At 38.9% G+C, this 19,992-nt stretch overlaps 1 protein-coding gene across 11 annotated transcripts in view; it reads right to left on the reverse strand.

Moving 5' to 3' along the window:
• The window catches only part of RAPGEF4 (Rap guanine nucleotide exchange factor 4), a 294,734-nt gene that overhangs the window by 98,771 nt on the left and 175,971 nt on the right, over nt 1-19,992 (reverse strand). The window contains exon 1 of one of the 11 annotated variants that reach the window (XM_047871393.1): nt 15,904-15,950. The exons of the other annotated variants lie outside the window; for them this stretch is intronic. Coding sequence (XP_047727349.1) covers nt 15,904-15,948 — 45 coding nt within the window. The 5' untranslated portion in view covers nt 15,949-15,950. Of the gene's footprint in view, nt 1-15,903; nt 15,951-19,992 lie in introns of those variants that run through there. 11 annotated transcript variants of the gene reach the window in all.

The raw sequence follows: 19,992 nt of genomic DNA on the forward strand, positions 1-19,992 counted from the left end.
TTTCACAAGACTTACTATGAAGCTACAGTAATCAACACAGTGTGGTATTGGTAAGCAATAGACAAATAGGTCAATGGAATAGAATAGTTAGCTCAGAACTAGATCCAAATAAATATAGTCAATTGATTTTTGACAAAGGAGTAAAGGCAATACAAAGGAGCAAAGACAGTCTTTTCCACAAACCGTGCTGGAACAACTGGACAACCACGTGCAAAAAAAAAAAATGTGGATACAGACCTTTAACCCTACGCAAAAATTAACTCAAAATGGATCACCCACTCTAAATGTAAAGTGCAAAACTGTAAACCTCGCAGAAGACAACCCCGGAGAAAACCTAGGTGACCTTGGGTACAGTGATGACTTTTTAGAACACAACACCAAAGGCACAATCAATGAAAGAAATAATTAATAAGCTGGATTTCATTAAAATTAAAGACTTCTGACAATGTTAAGAATGAGAAAACAAGCCACAGACTGGGAGAAAATATTTGCAAAAGATATGTCTGATAAAGGACTATTATCCAAAATGGACAAAGAACTCTTAAAACTGAGCCATAAGAAAATAAACAACCTGATTTAAAAATGTACCAAAGACTTTAACAGAAACCTCACTAAAGAAGATATACAGATAGCAAATAAGCATAAGAAAAGATGTTCCCTATCTTATGTCATCAGGGAAATGCAAATAAAAACAATGAGATACCACTATATACCTATTAGAATGGACAAAATCCAAAACACTGACAACACCAAATGCCAGCAAGGACGTGGAGCAACAGGAACTCTCATTCACTGCTGGTGGGAATGCAAAATGGTGTAGCCACTTTGAAAGTTTGGCATTTTCTTACAAAACTAAACATAGTCTTACCATGTGATCTAGCAATCATGCTCCTTGGTGATTACCCAAAGAAATTGAAAGCTTATGTCCACATACACAGAAAGTGAACTAAGAAAAAGTTATATGATATATAATTCCAACTATATGACATTCTGGAAAGGCAAAATTATGGAGGCCATGTTAAAAAGATCAGGGGTGCTTGGCTGTTAGAGCACACAACTCTTAAACTTGAGGTTGGGAGTACAAGCCCCACATTGGGCACAGAGATTACTTAGAAAAAAAAAAGGATCAGTGAAAATACTTTGTATGATACCATAACGATGAGTATATGTCATTATACATATATATATAGCTATGGGTTCAAAACCACAGAATGTACAATATCAAGAGGGAACCATAATATATGCTAGGGACTTTGGGTGATTATGATGTATCAACGCAGGTTCATCCATTGTAACAAATGCACCCCTCTGAGGGGGGATGTTGATTTTGGGGGAGCCTATGCATGTGTAGAGGCAGAGGGTATATGGGAAATCTCTGTGCCTTCCCCTCAATTCTTCCATGAACCTTAAACTGCCCTAAAATATAAGCTCTTAATATAAAAAATGGACATGACTAATCCATAATAACTGAAATATATCTTTAGGGACCAAAGAAACAAAAACATTTATGGATTAAGACTGAGGTATTTTTATGGTTGCCATGTATCAGTGAGAAAGAAAGTATTCAACTCAATGTGGTTAAGAGTGATTATTGGAGAGAGGGGATTATTTCATGTCACTGAGTTGAGACTCCTCAATCCAACCAAATCAATATACAAGTTCATATTTTTAGAAAGTGGCTTTTAAGTTGTGGGAACTGAAGTCTGTAGTTTTTAGCCATAGGTTGTAGTCTGTTTGGTCAGGCTTATAGATCAGAAGAGACTTAAAGTGTACTGAAGGCTGCGTGGTGAGTCCATGAAACTGGAACAAAGAAGTGCCTACAGGAAAAGGTTGCCCAGAAGCTTCTGGTGTGGGAAGTCTGCTTCTCTAGCAGGTGCTAGCAAATGGTTCAAACTTCTCTCCAGCATATTCTAATGCAATGCGGCAAGATGACATGTTTTTAGAAAGATTCTGTCAAGCCCTAATCTACAATAAAGATTGCTTCTGATTTCTTCTAGTTGTGGGAGAGAACCTCAATTAGCTACTAATCTTTCTTTTCACATATAGGATCTTTTGAGTGTTTGCTTTCCAGGAGGTGTGTCTAAATGTCTATTAGATACCCCTAAGCCAGATATTTAGACGCAAAAATAAGATGCTAACTTTCTGGAGAGGCACCCATTTTTATCAGTTGGAATTGTTCTATTTGAGGTCAGACAGAAACTCGTTCATTTTTTTCCCCTTATGAATTGGCCTGATTAGGCTCAGATATTCATATAATGATAATAGCAACATATTACTAGTAAATCTTTATTTCAGGAATAGGGGCTAAGAGATGCAAAATAAGCCAACTGTAATATTCCACAGCAGTCACTGTCTATTGTGACATGTTTAACCCTCACAACTATGATTTTCATGCAAATATAAACTTATGGATTATTAAATATCCTTTTCTTTCTCTTTCTACAAATTTCAGCCTCATATTCATCATTTGCCCTCTCTTCCATTACAAGAATTCTGTCCACAGAGCCAGAATTAAGCACTGCGAATCTGCCTATTCCAAATTTGGGAATAGTTTGTTGAGCACTTTTGGGAAATAGAAAGTGAATGTAAGACTCAAGAGACAGTGTTCAATTTTCAAAACTTTTGTAGGATTAGTGCTTCTTAATCAAAGAACTAGAACACCCTCACATTTCCTTTTATAACTTCAAATTTAAATCTGGGCATGGTACATACGGAAGTTAACATTTATTTAATAGTTTAAAATAGAATGAATATAGAAACGCTATGTTTGAAGTTCTACTTTCCCTGAAGCCAGGGGGTCAGGCTTTTGCTGGGTACAATCCAAAGGCAAGAGAATAGTGTTCATCACACATTTTGGAAAAGTATCTCGTGCTGAAGATGCTAAATGAATTGACATATACAAGCCAATATACATATATATTCTGTCCCCTACTCCTCTCCCATACAAGAGGAATATACGTTGACCTAACCTTGCTTTTTTAATGTATCTTAGAGATCATTTCAAATCAGAACATAAAGTGCTACCTCATCCTTTTTCTGGTGTTTCTACATGCACTTTTGGGAATGCCATTGTACAGATATGATAGATAACTTATTTAACAATCATTTATTGACAGACATGTAGCATTGTTAACCCTGAATTTACTGTATGCATGATGAAGCATAAAGCACACAAGAAATTATGAGATATCTAAATCTATCATCCCTGTGTCCTTGAAAACCCAGAATTTTCACTGCGGAAGAGAGATCGATGTTAGGCTTCAAATCAATGACCAAACCAATAGCAATGAACATCTTGAGTTTTGAAATCAAGGCTTCTTGGGAGAAATGGCTGATTCCAGGGGCAAGGAATATCTAAGATGAGCCTGGGCCATCTTGTCATACTCTGCCAATCCTACAGCAGTACACATGCATCCCTGCCCCACATCTGGCACTCTCTGTCCCTCTTCCTATAGTGCTTATTGTACTTGGCATTTTATAGACTTGTTTCTGAACTGAATTCTCCATGGTAATGTTAGCTCCATAAGGACAAGAACTTGGTTTTACTCACTGTTCTACCCCCGGCTCTTGGCAGCTACTCAACAAATATTTACTGAATGAATGGAAGAATTTCTTCATTGATTCATTCTTTCTAGCAGGTTTTGTTTGTAGGTGAGTGAAGAGGAAACTCTGTGAGAGTTGGCAATGGGCAGTTTATGTTCAGTTGAGGGGTTTGCGAGGAGTTGGTAAAGGGGACCTTATGTGTTCAGGTATACGACGGAGTGGTGAGAAGAAACTCACTGTTTCCTTTGCCACTGTGCTGTAAAGAAGCGGGTTCAATGACTTGCAATTGAGTAGAAACTTCCTGATAGAGAGGACTATTAAGTTATGCCGTTTCCCCCCAGCTTTTGGCTTTTTAATGGGCTGGGTTTTGTGTCTGTTAACATGAGGAAAAAAATCAGTGCTGCTCAAATTTTAATGTCTGTATGAATCACATGAGGGTCTCACTAAAATATAGATTTTAATTCTACTGGTCTGGGGCGAGACCTGAAATTGTCCATTTCTGCAAAATGATCTTCATTTTGTGGATCACTGCTCTGTGATCCACACTTTGAGCATCCAGGAATTAGAGGACTACCAGCAGCACCCTTTGAATCCATAATGTCATAATCCCTTACTAAAGTGTGAGTGTTTCCTAAACATTGGGTTTAGTTGATGCGACTATAAGGTCATCACCCTAACAACATTTATATGACCCAAATAAATCAGTATGTTTTCTAGTTAAAGGAATAACTTCCAAACCATTTTTATTTATTTTTTTAAATACTCAAGGACCTTACAGGAAAATTAAATGCTTACAATTTATTGAAGGAAATGTATTTGGCCTTTAGGAGTATTTGACTAATATATACTTAACATTCACAAATAACACACTTTAAAACTTCTAAATTACAAATAATTCATCTCAACCAAATTCATTACATAAACACTTAATAAGGTTTCCAAGCATAGGTGTAACCCAGCATAATTCTTATACTCCCCTCCTCAGGGATTAAGGGGAAAAGTAATCGCATTCAATATTTATGTAATTAGTATTCGAAAATGAAGGAGTGTTTACAATATGAATCTAAATATCAATGGCATAAAGTAGTTTCAGGATTTGCTATGTATCTCAGTCTCTGTCCTTATTGTAGGTGGATGAGGCAGAGAAGGAATGTATTAATGGACAGTAAAACATTCACAGACTCTCTGGAAAAGCTACAGAGACAGGCTGAGTGATGAGCCAGCCAGGACCAAGGCCCAAACCACACTGCAGTTTCCCTTGGACCAGCCTCATGGCCTCTGCCATGGGGCATCACTGAGACTCACCAAGTGTACATGATGGATCCCAGAAACTCTGTCGCTGCTCACCCTAAAACCCAGCCTTTCCCCCTGCTACCCTCACCCAAAGAAATGGATTCTGCAAAGACTGGCAGAGTTTGGGTCACACAGTTGTGTTTTAACTGTGGTGCCAAACTTGTAAAAACTATTTATATAATATATAATCAAAATTGCATCTATCTTACCTATCCTGAAAAACAGCCAAACTTCCTATCTCTTAAAAATTTGGAAGTATTTTCAAACAAAAATTCTTACAAACCCATTTAGTATAAATTATGTAACATAGTTAACACACATATAATGACATATAACGTAACGAACCACCATGTTCTATAATTCTGAGTTCTATAATTCAGTTTTTTCACAGTAAAAACTGTGTAAATATCAGTTTATTCAATGGATATTTGAGAATGTCCTCTGTACTATGCTAATGTGACTCATAGGAATCCCAAAGGGGATTATTCTGGTAAATTATGCTGTTTGGTTATAATGCTAGATTTGGATTACAAAATGTTTAAAAATGAGATCGGCCTAATTAGAGACACACTCTGATACAATTGGGGACGGCACAGAAACCACTTAAAAAATATCAGCCCACTACAGGTGATTTTTCTCATTCTCTGTGCTTTGAAGTTTCATAATCAGTGCTGTTAGATGAAACAATTTAAATGGCCATCTGGGGAGATTAGGGATCAGGTGTAAGTATTCCTAAATTTCTTGATTTTTAGGGAATCTATGGACTATATTTTCTATAGACATCAACATTGTGTCCTGAGTTGACCTTTGGGCCCTTCTGCATTTCTTCAGTCTCCATGACTACAAATATCTCACGGCTTGTGCCACGGTTATGCACATATCTATTTCTCCAAGTACAGCATGAGCTCCTTAAACTAAAAAATTGTGGTGTGCCTGCATGGGTCAGTTGGTTAAGCCTCTAACTCTTGATTTCAGCTCAGGTCATGGTCTCAGGGTCTTGAGATCGAGCCCTGCGCTGGGCTCGGGCTCTGTGCTGGACACAGAGCCTGCTTGGGATTCTCTCTCTCTCTGTCCCTCCCCTTAGCACTTGTGTGCCTGCATGTCCTCTCTCTCTAAAAAAATGTAAATAAATAAATAAATAAATAAATAAATAAATAAATAACAAAAAAAATTGTGTCCTTGTTATCTTGGAATCCCTGTGGTGCTTTGTTCATAGAGATTATTCATTAAATATTTATTTAATACATGGAGAAATCTCTGGAGCTTTCCCCTGGCAGTGGTATGAAAAGAATGGAAAGAATTTTTCCTCTTTTCATTTCTCAAGTTCCAGTTTTGCTCTTCAGGGTTGGATATGTAAAGATTAAGCTTATTGGCTGTTAGCAATCAATTTATGGACTATTTTCTTTTTGCTTCTTCCTTCCTGGGAGTAACATTTCTCCTCAGTTCAAATCTAAAGTAAGGTGTTTCAGGTTGGAAGAGAGAAACATTAATTTCAAGTTGACCTTGTATTTCCTTTAGATCAAGGAAGTTCTAGAAAGCAGATTGTCCTAGGGAAATGAATATAGCCATTGGTTTCTGTATTAAAACTAATAAATATTAATGTGGAACAAATTAATTAAGATAAAACTTTCCAACAGGAAAACACAAATACATTTTCCTAGCTTTTAAATGCATGCTTTGCAAAATGCCCGAAGCCATTATTTTAATAGCATAGTAACTCCCAATTGGGAAAGGTAAAATAATTACCATGAAAAAACAGACTTCTTTGTCCATGAATTGAAAATCATCCACTAAATGGACTTTTATACAATCTTCTGCATGTAGGTGTATTTGTCTGTATTGATTGGAAATTTTAAAAGACTTCGTTGTCTGTCTCAGGCAACCCAGTAGGTTAAAGCTATAATAATAAGCACAATTTTAGTACCCATACAGGACAGGAACACACAAATGATTTCGATAACCTGTACGGGCTCGGGAACCTGATAGTAGCATTTGATTTACGTCATATAAAATTCCTGGAATAGCAAAAACCTATTAATGTTTTCAAGAAACCTTTTGAGCCTTTACAAAGCTCATCAAAACAAAAAATATCAAAGTCCGAGAGAGCGTATCATACAAAGTGTGAAAACAAGGCAGGAAAGCATATATACTACCTTAAGATCCCAGTTCATTTCACAGCTGGCTTCTACACCAGGGCCCCTAAACACAGTCTTCTTTCTTTTTCTCTTTTATTTTTTAAAATTTTTTTTTTCAATGTTTTTAATTTATTTTTGGGACAGAGAGAGACAGAGCATGAACGGGGGAGGGGCAGAGAGAGAGGGAGACACAGAATCGGAAACAGGCTCCAGGCTCTGAGCCATCAGCCCAGAGCCTGACGCGGGGCTCAAACTCACGGACCGCGAGATCGTGACCTGGCTGAAGTCGGACGCTTAACCGACTGCGCCACCCAGGCGCCCCTCTTTTTCTCTTTTAATCATCAAGTGGCACTAGTGCAGATGCTGGTGTCATGAGATACGCAAACTGTGTATCTTAAAAGGCCAAAGAAATAAGTAGAGTGATATATGAAACGTGATCTATGAAATAAAATTTGATTACACTCATAGTTTTCTTCCTCTCCCTTTCTGTATTTTTCTAATTTTCTGGAGTATATAGAAGAAGAAGAAACCCAAATTTTAAAGCCTTACTATTACTGGAGAAATAATAAGCTTATGGAGCCTTAATCATACTTTAGAAACCTGGCATTTCTACCTCAGGGTCGGCAGCTTTTTATTCAAAGTAATTTGAAAGGCTTTAGAAATACTTGAAACATCTGCGAGTACAATGAGAAGGAATCAAATGTTATTGTTCTTTTATTGACTAGAAACTTAAACTGTGGACATGATTTTTTTTTTTTTTCCTTTTTAAGTAAGATGAGAATTACAGCTCCCTCTGTGGACTTATTTTCACAGGGTCTCTTGGAAGGTGAAATGTTCCGGTGCATATACAGCAAAGCTATTGAAGCCCCTTGATTAAAGCTTTCAGCCAGACTGGGGTTAATGATTAAAAGATTTGCTGATTTACAGGCTGTTTCTAGAGAAAACACCAAGTGTCTCATTCCCATCTGCCACCAGTACATGAGGCTCCAGATTCTGGAAGGGTTATTTTTGCAGCTATGAAACAGAACCGCCTAATGTGGGAAGGTAGTCATGACTGGCTGTAAGGTGAACACAGACCTGCTCTGGGCATCCACCCAAGACAGTAAGAGAGGACTCCATTACTGGAAGGAAGGAAGGAAGGAAGGAAGGAAGGAAGGAAGGAAGGAAGGAAAGAGGGACGGAGAGAGGGAGGGAGGGAAGGAAGGCAGGAAGGAGGGAGGGAAGGAAGGAAGGAAGGGAAGGAGGGAGGGAAGGAAGAAAGGGAAGGAGGGAGGAAGGAAGGAAGGATGGAGGGAGGGAAGGAAGGAAGGAAGGAGGGAGGGAGGGAGGGAAGGAGGGAGGGAGGGAAAGGAGGGAAGGAAGGAAGGAAGGAAGGAAGGAAGGAAGGAAGGAAGGAAGAAAAGAAAGGGAAGGAGGGAAGGAAGGAAGGGAAGGAGGGAGGGAAGGAAGGAAGGAGGGAGGGAGGGAAGGAAGGAAGGAAGGAGGGAGGGAGGGAGGGAGGGAAGGAGGGAGGGAGGGAGGGAAGGAAGAAAGGAGGGAGGGAAGGAAGGAAGAAAGGAGGGAGGGAAGGAAGGAGGGAGGGAGGGAAGGAGGGAAGGAAGGAGGGAGGGAAGGAAGGAAGGGAAGGAGGGAAGGGAAGGAGGGAAGGAGGGATGGAAGGAGGGAGGGAAGGAAGAAAAGAGGGAGGGAGGGAGGGAAGGAGGGAAGGAAGGAGGGAGGGACAGAGGGAGGGGACAGCCTCAGCTGTTCACATGTCTTAGCTAGAAGTGAGGGAAACAATCTCCATGTGATTTAATTTTGTACTAAATTATCTTATTTCAAAACTTTGTAAGTAAAATGCCCTGGGTGGTTCAGTATGCCTGAAAACACCATAAATTATTGATCTGTTAGTTATTAGTTGGTAATATCATTGCTTTTTCTTACTTAGATAGCCATTTTGAAAACTACTTCTAACTATCATTAGGAGTTTAAACCTCAGTGATCTTAGAAAATTTTTAAAGAAGAAGCCCATGAGGGGTACCTGGGTGGCTCAGTCGGTTAAGTGTCCAGCTCGGTTTCAGATCAGGTCATGATCTCGTAATTCGTGGGTTCAAGCCCTATATCTGGCCCTGTGCCAACATTGTGGAGCCTGCTTGGGATTCTGTCTCCTTCTCTTTCCACCCCTCCCCTGATCTCTCTCTCTCTCTCTCTCTCTCTCTCAAAAATAAATAAATAAACATTAATTTTTTTTTTTAAATAAGGAGCCCATGGGAATCTTTAGAAAGATACAGAGCAGAGAAAACTCTGAGACTATATAATTCATATGAAAACTGGTCTCAGGATATAAATGTAATCATAAACCGGGGTGAAGGGGAGATCATGAAAGTGGTTTTCTTATCTGATTTGGGGTTGTGGGATAGGGCTCCATTCTTTTCTCATCTCATCTGCTTAGGGCCTTCCAGAATAGGAATACAGAAAAGAAGAGGAAGAAGGAAGGTTTGTGGATTCATCCTATAAGAGACTGTTCCAATCTAAGGGGAGAATAAGAACAAATATTTATTGAGTGCTATGTGCTAAGTGTTTCACATGAATTATCTTTTGGTGGTGGGGGGGAGGTCATATAATATATAATAGTAAGGATTTTTCTCTTTTCTTTTTTTTTTTAAACGTTTATTTATTTTTGAGACAGAGAGAGACAGAGCATGAACGGGGGAGGGGCAGAGAGAGAGGGAGACACAGAATCGGAAGCAGGCTCCAGGCTCTGGGCCGTCAGCCCAGAGCCTGACGCGGGGCTCGAACTCACGGACCGCGAGATCATGACCTGAGCCGAAGTCGGCCGCCTAACCGACTGAGCCACCCAGGCGCCCCTATAATAGTAAGTTTTTTAAGTTTTTACCAATTCCCCTTTCCACGTCCCCCCTGGTACCCCTCAGTTTTTTCTCTATAGTTAAGAGTCTTGTTTCTTGGTCTCTCTCTCTTTTTCCCCCCTTTGCTCATTTGTTTAGTTTGTTAAATCCCACATATGAGTGAAATCATATGGCATTTGTCTTTCTCTGACTGACTTAGGAAATCTTGCTTATTGCAACACATGGAAGGAGCTAGAGAGTATTATGGGTGAAATAAGTCAGTCACGTGAATTATCTTACTGAATACTCACAACGATCCTTAAAGAAGGTACTCTTATTCCCATTTCACAGATAATGAAACTGAGACTCAGGGTCATATGGCTGGCAGGTGGCAAGTCTGGCACATGAACCCTCTGGTTAGCCACTACCCTATACTGCCTGCTGCAGAAAATGTCCTTGGCCATCTTCCTTGTGAAGTAACGGCGATTTTTAAAAAGAGCCCATCTTGATCACGTCCTTTTCTATTTAAAACCCTTCAACGGTTCCCCTTTCTTCTTGAAACAAATCCAGACTTCTCAATGCTGTCTAAAAGCCTCTTCCTAATTTCACCCCTTGCCTACCTCTCCAGCCTCGTTTCCACCATTCTCCCCCTTGCTCCAATTGCTCGGAATGTTTTCCAGTCCCTCAAAAACACCAAACTCTTCCGTTCTGGAGGTTTTGTGCAATCTGTTCCCTCTGCCTTTAACCTGCATTCTCTTCCCTTTTCCTGACTTCCTCACCTTCAGTCTCAGGAAGATGTGCCAGGCCCTCTATTAGGTGCTTCCAGAGCTTGTAGCTGCTCCCACATGTGACCACTGAGCCCTTGAAATGTGACTAGTCTGGATCCAGGTGTGAGTGTGCAGTACTTGCTTAAGTTTGAAGAGCAGATACAAGAAAAGGAGTGTAAAATATTTTGGTAATAATGTTTTACATTGGTTACATGTTGAAAAGGGAATCTTTCAAGTACCTTGGGCTAAACAAAATATATTATTAAAACTAATTTCACCTGTTTATTTTTACTTTTGAAAATGTGGCTGTTAGAACATTTTAAATTACACGTGTGACCAGCATTATATTTTTTATCAGACCGTGCTTCTTTAGGGCATCTTGTACTTCCTTTTAGTTGTAATAACTTCTTGACTTTCTGGTTTTTTTTTTTTTTTTTTTTTTTTTTTACCAGAGGGAAGGTCATCTCTGTTTTATTCCCCAGTGCTGAGAACAGAGGCTGGCATAGCATGCTTGAATTGTTGACATAATGTCAATGTTGACTCCTTATACTACAGTGTGAGCTATGCATAGTGACTACCTTCTGAAGAGTTCAGTATGGAAAGAGGGGTGAGGGAAGAGTGCCTTTACGTTGAGAAAATTTGAAAATACTACCTTAGCTAGGTAATCATAGTCAATGGTAAATCATATTGATAGTATGTATTCTTTTCTTTTTTTAAATGTTTTTATTTATTTTTGAGACAGAGAGAGACAGAGCATGAGCAGGGGAGGGGCAGAGAGAGGGGGAGACACAGAATATGAAGCAGGCTCCAGGCTCCGAGCTGTCAGTACAGAGCCTGACGTGGGGCTCGAACTCACAATCTGTGAGATCATGACCTGAGACCAAGTCGGACGCTCAACCGACTGAGCCACCCAGGCGCCCTGATAGTATGTATTCTTAATGTGATGTGATGAAAGTGGACTATAACTTTGTGTCTTTCCCCCAAAATCCATAATCTGAGGCTAATCTTGGAAAAAAAATATCAGACAAATCACAACTGAGGAACATTCTCTAAAATGCCTGATCACTATCCCTCAAATCTGTCAAAGTCATCAAAGCAAGGAAAGTCTGCGAAACTGTAGTAGCCAAAAAAGAGCCTAAGGACACATGGTCACTAAATGTAAAGTGATATTGTGGATGGGATAGTGGAACAGAAAAAGGATACCACATAAAAACAAAGGAGATTTGTAAACAATGGTCTTCAGCTAATGATAATGTAGCAAATTGGTTCATAAAAACAATGCTGAAACATGAAAAACTTCCAACCCATAATTCTCTGTCCAGTGAAAATATCCTTTAGGAATTAAGGTAAAATAGAGACATTTTCAGATGAAGGAAAATTCAGTAGAATTCATATCCAGCAGACCTGTTCTACAAGAATTTCTAAAGGAAGTTCTTCAGACAGAAAGGAAATAATACCACAGGGAATCTTAGAACATCAAAAATGAAGGAAGAACAACAGCGAAGTGACCAAAATTAATCCCAGAAACAGGAAGGGGATTGTGTGAAAAACCTAGCCTTGACAAGATATGGCTGAGACAATATTAAATAATAAAAAAGTATTTTAAAAAACTTGATTGAAAAAAAGTAGAATATTAAACTATACATGCAGTATGAACTAAATTTTGTTTCTATATGTTAAAAACAGAAACACACAGAACTCTGGGTGGTGGCATCTATGAGAGATTTTTAAAAATACTTTTATGTTTCCAAATATTCACCATAAGCATTATTACATTTATGATCCGTAAGAGATAACCATTATTTAAAAAATTCACTGTCTCACTAGACTTCATTTGAGACTCTTAGCATAAACATTTCCTTTTGGGCACACAATATAAGCTTCAATGATTCATCTGAATGTAAATTTGGCTCATTGGGTTTAAAGACTTAAAATCAAATAGATAAAAAAGAAGAATTCCTGTAACATTCTAGGACAAATAGGATTGCTTATGTCATCTACTGGTTCAGAACCCACATCTAAGTAGCTCAAAAGATCTAACAAGATCAAATCTTGTTAATTTCCACATCATACATGTTAAGACAGTGAAAAAGAAACTATGATTCCGACTGAATGGAATGCATGGAATTTCTAAAGCACAATGCGTATTGCAATCAAAGCCATTGCAAAATGTGATGTCAACATTATTCTCATAAGTCTTCTGTCCTATTTCTTCATAAACAAGAGATGAAGACTAACCCTAAATGAGATATTGATTGCATTATGATGTTATCTGAGTACACCAGAGGAAGGGGACTGATTTTTTAGCAGTCAGCTAAATGTGCCTCCCTGAGGAGAAGGAGTGAACAGGTACTATTTCCTGTTCCCCCTTCATTAGGGCACAGACTTTCTCCCCATCTTCAGACCTGAGCCCACAGTGGTATCTCACCCACACTGGCTTAGAGTTGGACTGAAGGGGCCACCCTATGCACACTAGATCTCAGTCAGTGTCTTTCCCCAAGGTTTTCTAACTGTAGTTGCTGGGGAAGAACCAGGGACTGGTGGTGGCCATGTTTACAGGCTTGCAGAGAAGTAGAAAGAAGTAGAGGCTTTGGCTTCTGTTAGCAGAGGGCCAGCTCCACACCTGCTCTTCCTGTGGACTGGGGATGTGAGTCTTCAGCTTCCCCTCTTGTTTGCTTTTGAGGAGGCCTGATATGGATTTCTGTCACCTGTAATTTATGTAGTCTGGCGTTATACAGTAACTTAGTAACTGCATTCTTATGAAGAGGGAGAATGTCGGGGGGTGAATAATACAACATTTTCTTGGAAATCCTTTGCATTCAAGTGACATGGCTCTTACAATGCACAGACAACGTTAACACTTAACTCCAATCTCTGTCAGTTGCATTCTGATATAATTATCTGTTTACCTACTTCCCTCCTAAGCTGTTTAGGCTGTTAGGCTGTTTGCTCTTTGAAGTCAAGAATTAGTTTTATTGGACTTGACATCTCTAGAGCCAAAGCATGTGGCTGCATGGCACATAGTAGGCACTTAATAAATGTTAGTTGATTTTAAAAGGATTACATAAAATATGATCACTTTTCATCCTATTATGGAATTATTTCTTTTCTTCAAACTTTATTAATTGGAAGTTTGTGGCTAGGCTGGAAAAATTAATTTATTTTAAAAAAGGGGGTTATTAGCCCATTTAGTAGTATAAGAAACTATAAAAGAGAATGATTATAAGCTAATTAAGAAAGCAAATTGTTTCAAGCAGGCCATAGCCATTTAAAATCACTGATTCATATAGAAATAATTTGTGGGCTCAGTTACAAAAACCATCCCTCTACCTATTCATTAAATTAGGTCCCTGAGGATGTCTATTGAGCAACGCTTTGTTAGCTTGATTCATTTACTATTTGTACTTGATATATTCCATAAATCAACCTTTTATTAATTTGAAAGGTGATATCTGCAGTTGTATACAGAGTTTACTTACAAACATAAATTATCTTAAAAATCTACAAAATGTAATGTGGGGGGGGATGAACTTAATAAAATCCTTGCTGATTTTTGTCTCATTATTTTTATTTTTTTCAGACACATTCTAATTTTATTCATGCCCCAGGCATTTGCTACTTAGTATAAATACCCAACATTTAATCTCATTTTCACTCTCTGATGTTTATTATCATTAACTATCGGCTGGACAGAGGGAGAGTACAAAAGCCTAATTATATTCCTGGATGCTTTCTAGTACAGTGACCTTCAAACCAGGTCTCCAAACTCCCCTAACCCTCAGCTTTCCCTTTTACAGTTGTTGGCAACTGCATACTTCCATGTGGTCAGGGCCCAAACCCTGAAGGCGTCTTTAACTCCTCTCCTACTCTCTCACCTCACATTTCATCCATCACTCTTACTTTCAAATCCATCCAGAATGCAACACTTCCCACACCTCTCCTGCAAGCACACCATCGTCACTCTCTCTCCAGGAGGTACCACACTAGCTGCCTAGGAGTCAAAGAATTCAATGACCTTGCTATTTAAAACTATTTCCTTCTCATCTGCTGGTTTGTGTGAATGAGATTTCACAGCACTTACCCATATAATATCTAAGAAGAAGAACAGAATTGATGTTAAACCCATTGCAGATATATAACGAATTCATTTTTAGAAAGCATCCAAGGCATTCAATGAAGCATTTCCAATAATAATTTACTTTAATATTTAGTAATTGTTTATAAAAATCTATAAAATATTTATTTTACTTTGACAGTTGTGTACTACTACTGTCATAACTCAGGCCAGAAGAAAAATTTTCACAGACAGCTATAGTCATAAGAAAAATTAAAATTTACATACTTCTTTTTGATACATGAAAGTATAAAAGGGTAATCAAGAAGAAACTTTCAATCAAAAATGCATCACAACATGGAGGTGCCATTTAACCCTGGACAGGTTACATTTGAACAGTCAACATGAAGAAAAATTATCTTCTATTTTAAGACACTGTTATGTTTGAGCCTTTGTTTTTGCTGTTGACTCTGTATGTTAACTAATGCATTGACACAATTAAAAGGTAATTTGTTCTGGAAAAAATACATTACAATAAATTCTGTGGGGGAAATAGAGCAGGAACATGATTTAAAGGAGGAAAAGAAATAACATAATATTGCTAATCGTTAAAGAAGAGCGTGTTTACAGTTTTTAAAAATGGTGACTAGCAAATTGTTTCTCGTAATGCCTAACTCTGGTATAATACACAGTAAACATTCTATAAAAATTTGCTGATTCATAGAATCACTTCTTGGGAAAATCTGTTTGATTTACAGGATTGGAACTCAGTATCTTTCTATGGACTTGCAAACCAGATACCCCTTCTTTCAGGAAAGTCAAATATCAACATATTAGATTAGAAGACATAAATAGAGGAACGAATGAGATGGATATTCTGTCTAATTTGAAAGTTTCCAAGTAGTAGGTATTTTACAAAAGAAAATAACATTTACTATTAATATTTCCACTTCCACTTTCATGCAAGCATTTCGTGCCATGTAACTGAAACTTCAGCTTTAAGATTAGACATGCAGAAACACGGGGATGGCCACCAGAGGGAGCCCAAGTGTTTTTCTGAATAAACCACACACCAAAGAGAGAAAAGAAAATAGAAACCATAAAGGAAGGAGAGGGGCGGGAAGGCCCACTATTACCTGTTTCAGTCACTTAAAAGAATTTCTTGTTGAATGACATAGCTATTTTTGCATTTATGTTACAAATTCTTTTAGTAGGCGGTTGTACATTGCAATGCTTTGACACTTTTAGGAGAATTGGTTAAACATATATTTAAAAATCTCACATACCCTAAAACTAGAAGGTCCAGGGTAGACTGCCGTGAAAACATCCATAATGTTCTGCTGTGCCCCCAAACAAGCCAGGCCCCTTCTCCAGCTTATCTTCATGTTCCTGTTCTTATTCTATCCTGGTCCATCTTTGTAGTCAACTCTGGGTGTGGTTTCCTCACTTTGTTTGGAACTGGGCTATCAAATTACAGCACTGAGTGAGCACTTGGTATGACATGGGAATTTTTCATTCTCCTGGCTGAGCCAAATTACATGGACATTAAGATGAACGACTTTCCATTTGGCATCCTGCAGTCTTCCTAGAACAGAGAACTGGACCAAGTCCTAACAGGATTCAAGAGAACCTCTATATGGCTTCCCCAGAACCAATCTCCACTTAAATCGAACCCACTGGCCAACCTCAGTGATCCCCTATCCAGGTTGGAGAGATGGCCTGGGGTTGAGGCTACAGACAGGGGTGTGATCTTGTTTAGAATTAAGCACCAGGAAGGTTTAATAAGTTCTAAATTTGAGCTGTATGGAGTTTTGGAATTTTCCCATGCCTTATCTTATTTGATCTCCCAATAATCCTTTTACTCTGATAGGTAAGGGATCGCCATTTTGTTGATGAGAAAACTGTAGCTCAGGGAAGTAAGTAACTTACTTGTTTAGTGTCGCCCCTGTTAAGCGTCAAGGACAGAAACTGACGCATTTCTGGGGACACAGACTATAACAATGAACAGGTATTAATTCAGTCATATTCATGTCTTCTGGGATAGAAAATTATCACCTTCCTTTTCCCTCATGTTACAAGTGAGTGAAAAGCATCACAGACATGAATTTAGTGACTTAGCACTTGTTTTACCCAGTATTTCCATGGTATGTTTTCCTAAGTAGTTTTTTCATGTCTGGATGGGATAATTTTATCACATATGCAAATAAATTAGCACAAACAAATTAAATGCCACAAGATTAGATGCTTTGCTGAATGCTGCTGGATTTAACATGCTTATTAATGCTCAAAAGCATTCTTACTAAATTTGACAATGATACCCAATTGGGTGGGGGTGGCTGGCCCTTAGGAGAAGTGGAATAAAATTTAAAGTGGCCTTGACAAATGAAAAAGTTAAAGGACAAAATTCAATAGGCAACACTGCAGAGTGATTCATTTGAAAGAAGGGTGTGTGGAGGGCAGGGGTGGGGGCTTGGGGAGAAACAAAGGAGAACCACAGAAATAAGGGAGCACTGCCTGGGCAATTACAGAAGAAAAGGAGTTGGAGATTAGAGTGAACAATAGGTTCCAAAGATATCAGCAACCTGGATCTGTCATTTTTATTGGGAAGTACAACTAGGGGGAAATTCAAAGTGAATCCCCATTCACACTTCTAAAATAGACCAAGTTTTAGGGATAAAAGTGTGTTTGCTTGGGACCCTGAAATACCTGGAGCTTGGAAACCAGGTCTTGATGACTTTGAAAGGGATACTACAAAGTACAGTGTTTAAAATAATGGAAAGTTTTTATTTTAGATCTGATGAAATTAGCCTCAAAAGAGAAAATTCTGGATCTCTGTTCCTTTATTTATGCAATGCTCTTGGCCTGGAATATTCTTTCCCTTCCACCTGAGTAACATCTACTTTCCATCAAGAGTGGACACAGGCATTTCTTCTTCTGTGAAGTCTGCTCTGAACCCCTCCCCCTCTCCCCAAGAACTGCACAGAATGTGTCTCCCATGAGTCTCCTGAAAGTACATATCGGGCGCCAGCACTGGCTAACCACTTGGAATAAATCATTTCATTAATCCTTCTGGAAGCCCCCTGGGGTAAGACACTGCTATTATTTCCACTGTAGATGGAAACAGAGAAGTAACTGACCTGTGCACCTTCACACGGTTAGTATGTGGCAGAGTTGTGACCGTAACTCAAGCCTGAAGAGCTCCTAAGCTCACGTCCTCATGCCACGCTCTCCCGACCACAGGTCCCATGACTTGTACTTATGTACTTATGTGTTCACACTGGCTCTAACTCCCTGAAGGAGGGGACCATGCTTTATTTATTTTCATAGCCCCACATGGGGCTTGGGATTGATCACTACATGCTTGTTAAAGATTTTCAAGAAAACAGATGGCACATTCTGTGGGTATTTCTGAGTCATTCTTTTTTTTTTTTTTTTTTAATTTTTTTTTTCAACGTTTATTTATTTTTGGGACAGAGAGAGACAGAGCATGAATGGGGAAGGGGCAGAGAGAGAGAGGGAGACACAGAATCGGAAACAGGCTCCAGGCTCTGAGCCATCAGCCCAGAGCCCGACGCGGGGCTCGAACTCACAGACCGCGAGATCGTGACCTGGCTGAAGTCGGACGCTTAACCGACTGCGCCACCCAGGCGCCCCCTGAGTCATTCTTTGAGGGAAAATAAAAAATAAAACTAAGTTGAAGTGAACACAATTTAAACATTTATAAAAACTGGCAACTAGAATTATGAACAATGACATCATATTAGAAAAGGTAGTTTTACAATTTCATTTTCTGGAAATTTTAAAGAATGAAAATAGCTAAATATATGCATACATACATATGTATGTATTTATATATGTACGTATGTGTATATGTGCATCTATCAATCATCTATCTTCCACGTAATTTTACTTAAAGGTAAAGAGAATGACTACAGAATATTTTAATATCTATTTGACACAGAATTGTTATTAGAAAAGGATCCAAATCCTAAATGACATGTAATCACTATATTAATTTACCCAATCTGAGAACACTAAAGACTTTTCTCTCCTAAACATAAGACATATTTAGCAAATAATTTGGTTTCAATTTCTCAAAACAAGAACAATAAAAATTCAGATACATCAAACAAAAATGATACCATCTAATTTATTCTCACCATCAATTGAGATAACGTGCTAGCAGCCCAAAGTTACTGGTGATGAACATAATTGCCTGTAGCACAGGATAAAATATTTCTGGAGACAGCAATATACTCTCCCGTGACTTTGAAATCAGCAGTATAGTATATTACTATCAACATGACATTGTGTTCCTTGCCCCTGCTGCTAATGGAACTGATTCTCAGCACCACGGCCAATATGGGCCTCATCTGAAGGCCATGCCATTTTTTAACGTGAGAGCAGGGAAGACGCTGTTGGCTTCAGAGACTGGGGAATCTCGTTTCTTGTATTATCACTATTTTAAACAGTTAAACACTTGGATGTTCTCTGTGATATCTTGCCCAAGTCAAATTCTGATTACACAAAAGCCTGAGGGGATGTACTCCAAGCAGGGTGAAATGTGGTAAAGCTCAGTGGCAACCCTAGGAAACCACAAGCATCGCAGCAACATTAAAAAGTTCTATTCCATTAAAGAAATCTAAGCACCGTAGAGAAACTAAAATGAGAGCACCGAAATATCCAGCAAGTTCATAATATTATAAAAATAACTCTAAACTATATGAATGAACCACCACCCCAATGCACCCCAATAAGTGCCCTTTCATCCAGGAAACTCACGGTAAGCCGGTCTTGTGAACATTGCTGAGAACATTCAGAGGTCACAAACCCATAGCTTAACTGGCAAGAGGGGGATCAGGTTTTTAGAGTGTTACCCACATTTACCGTTCACTATCTGGATAAAGGGCAATTATACATCATCTTAAAAATTCAATCAATATACCTCTGCAGGAGCTAGAGACAGAGAAGGCACCGTCAGCTTTTATAACAGGGCAGAGGACCAGATGAGACAAAAGCAGGAAGAGATTCAGCGAGGGCATTCTGCCCCATAAAATGCATAACTCACAAACACAAACACAAACATTTCTTCAGAGACCGAGAGCTGATGCTGTCCTTGGCACCTTGGACATTAAGTCACTGGTGTTTTTGCAGGAGGCGGGGCAAAGAAAGTGTTGGCTCCCTGAGCTATGTGTTCCAATAGGCCAGCTAGAGAAATGAATATTTACGCTCAACGGGAGGGACGGAGCCAGCAACACTGTCACATCTAATCTTCACTTGAGTGATAAGCGGTTTGTCCTTTCAAATCAAAATGAACAGGCTTAGGGTTTTCTGTCCTTTGCATGTGGTTGGTGTACCCTCCTTTGCAGAGCCTC

Source organism: Prionailurus viverrinus, chromosome C1, assembly GCF_022837055.1.
Source record: "Prionailurus viverrinus isolate Anna chromosome C1, UM_Priviv_1.0, whole genome shotgun sequence".
Taxonomy (NCBI): Eukaryota; Metazoa; Chordata; class Mammalia; order Carnivora; family Felidae; genus Prionailurus; species Prionailurus viverrinus.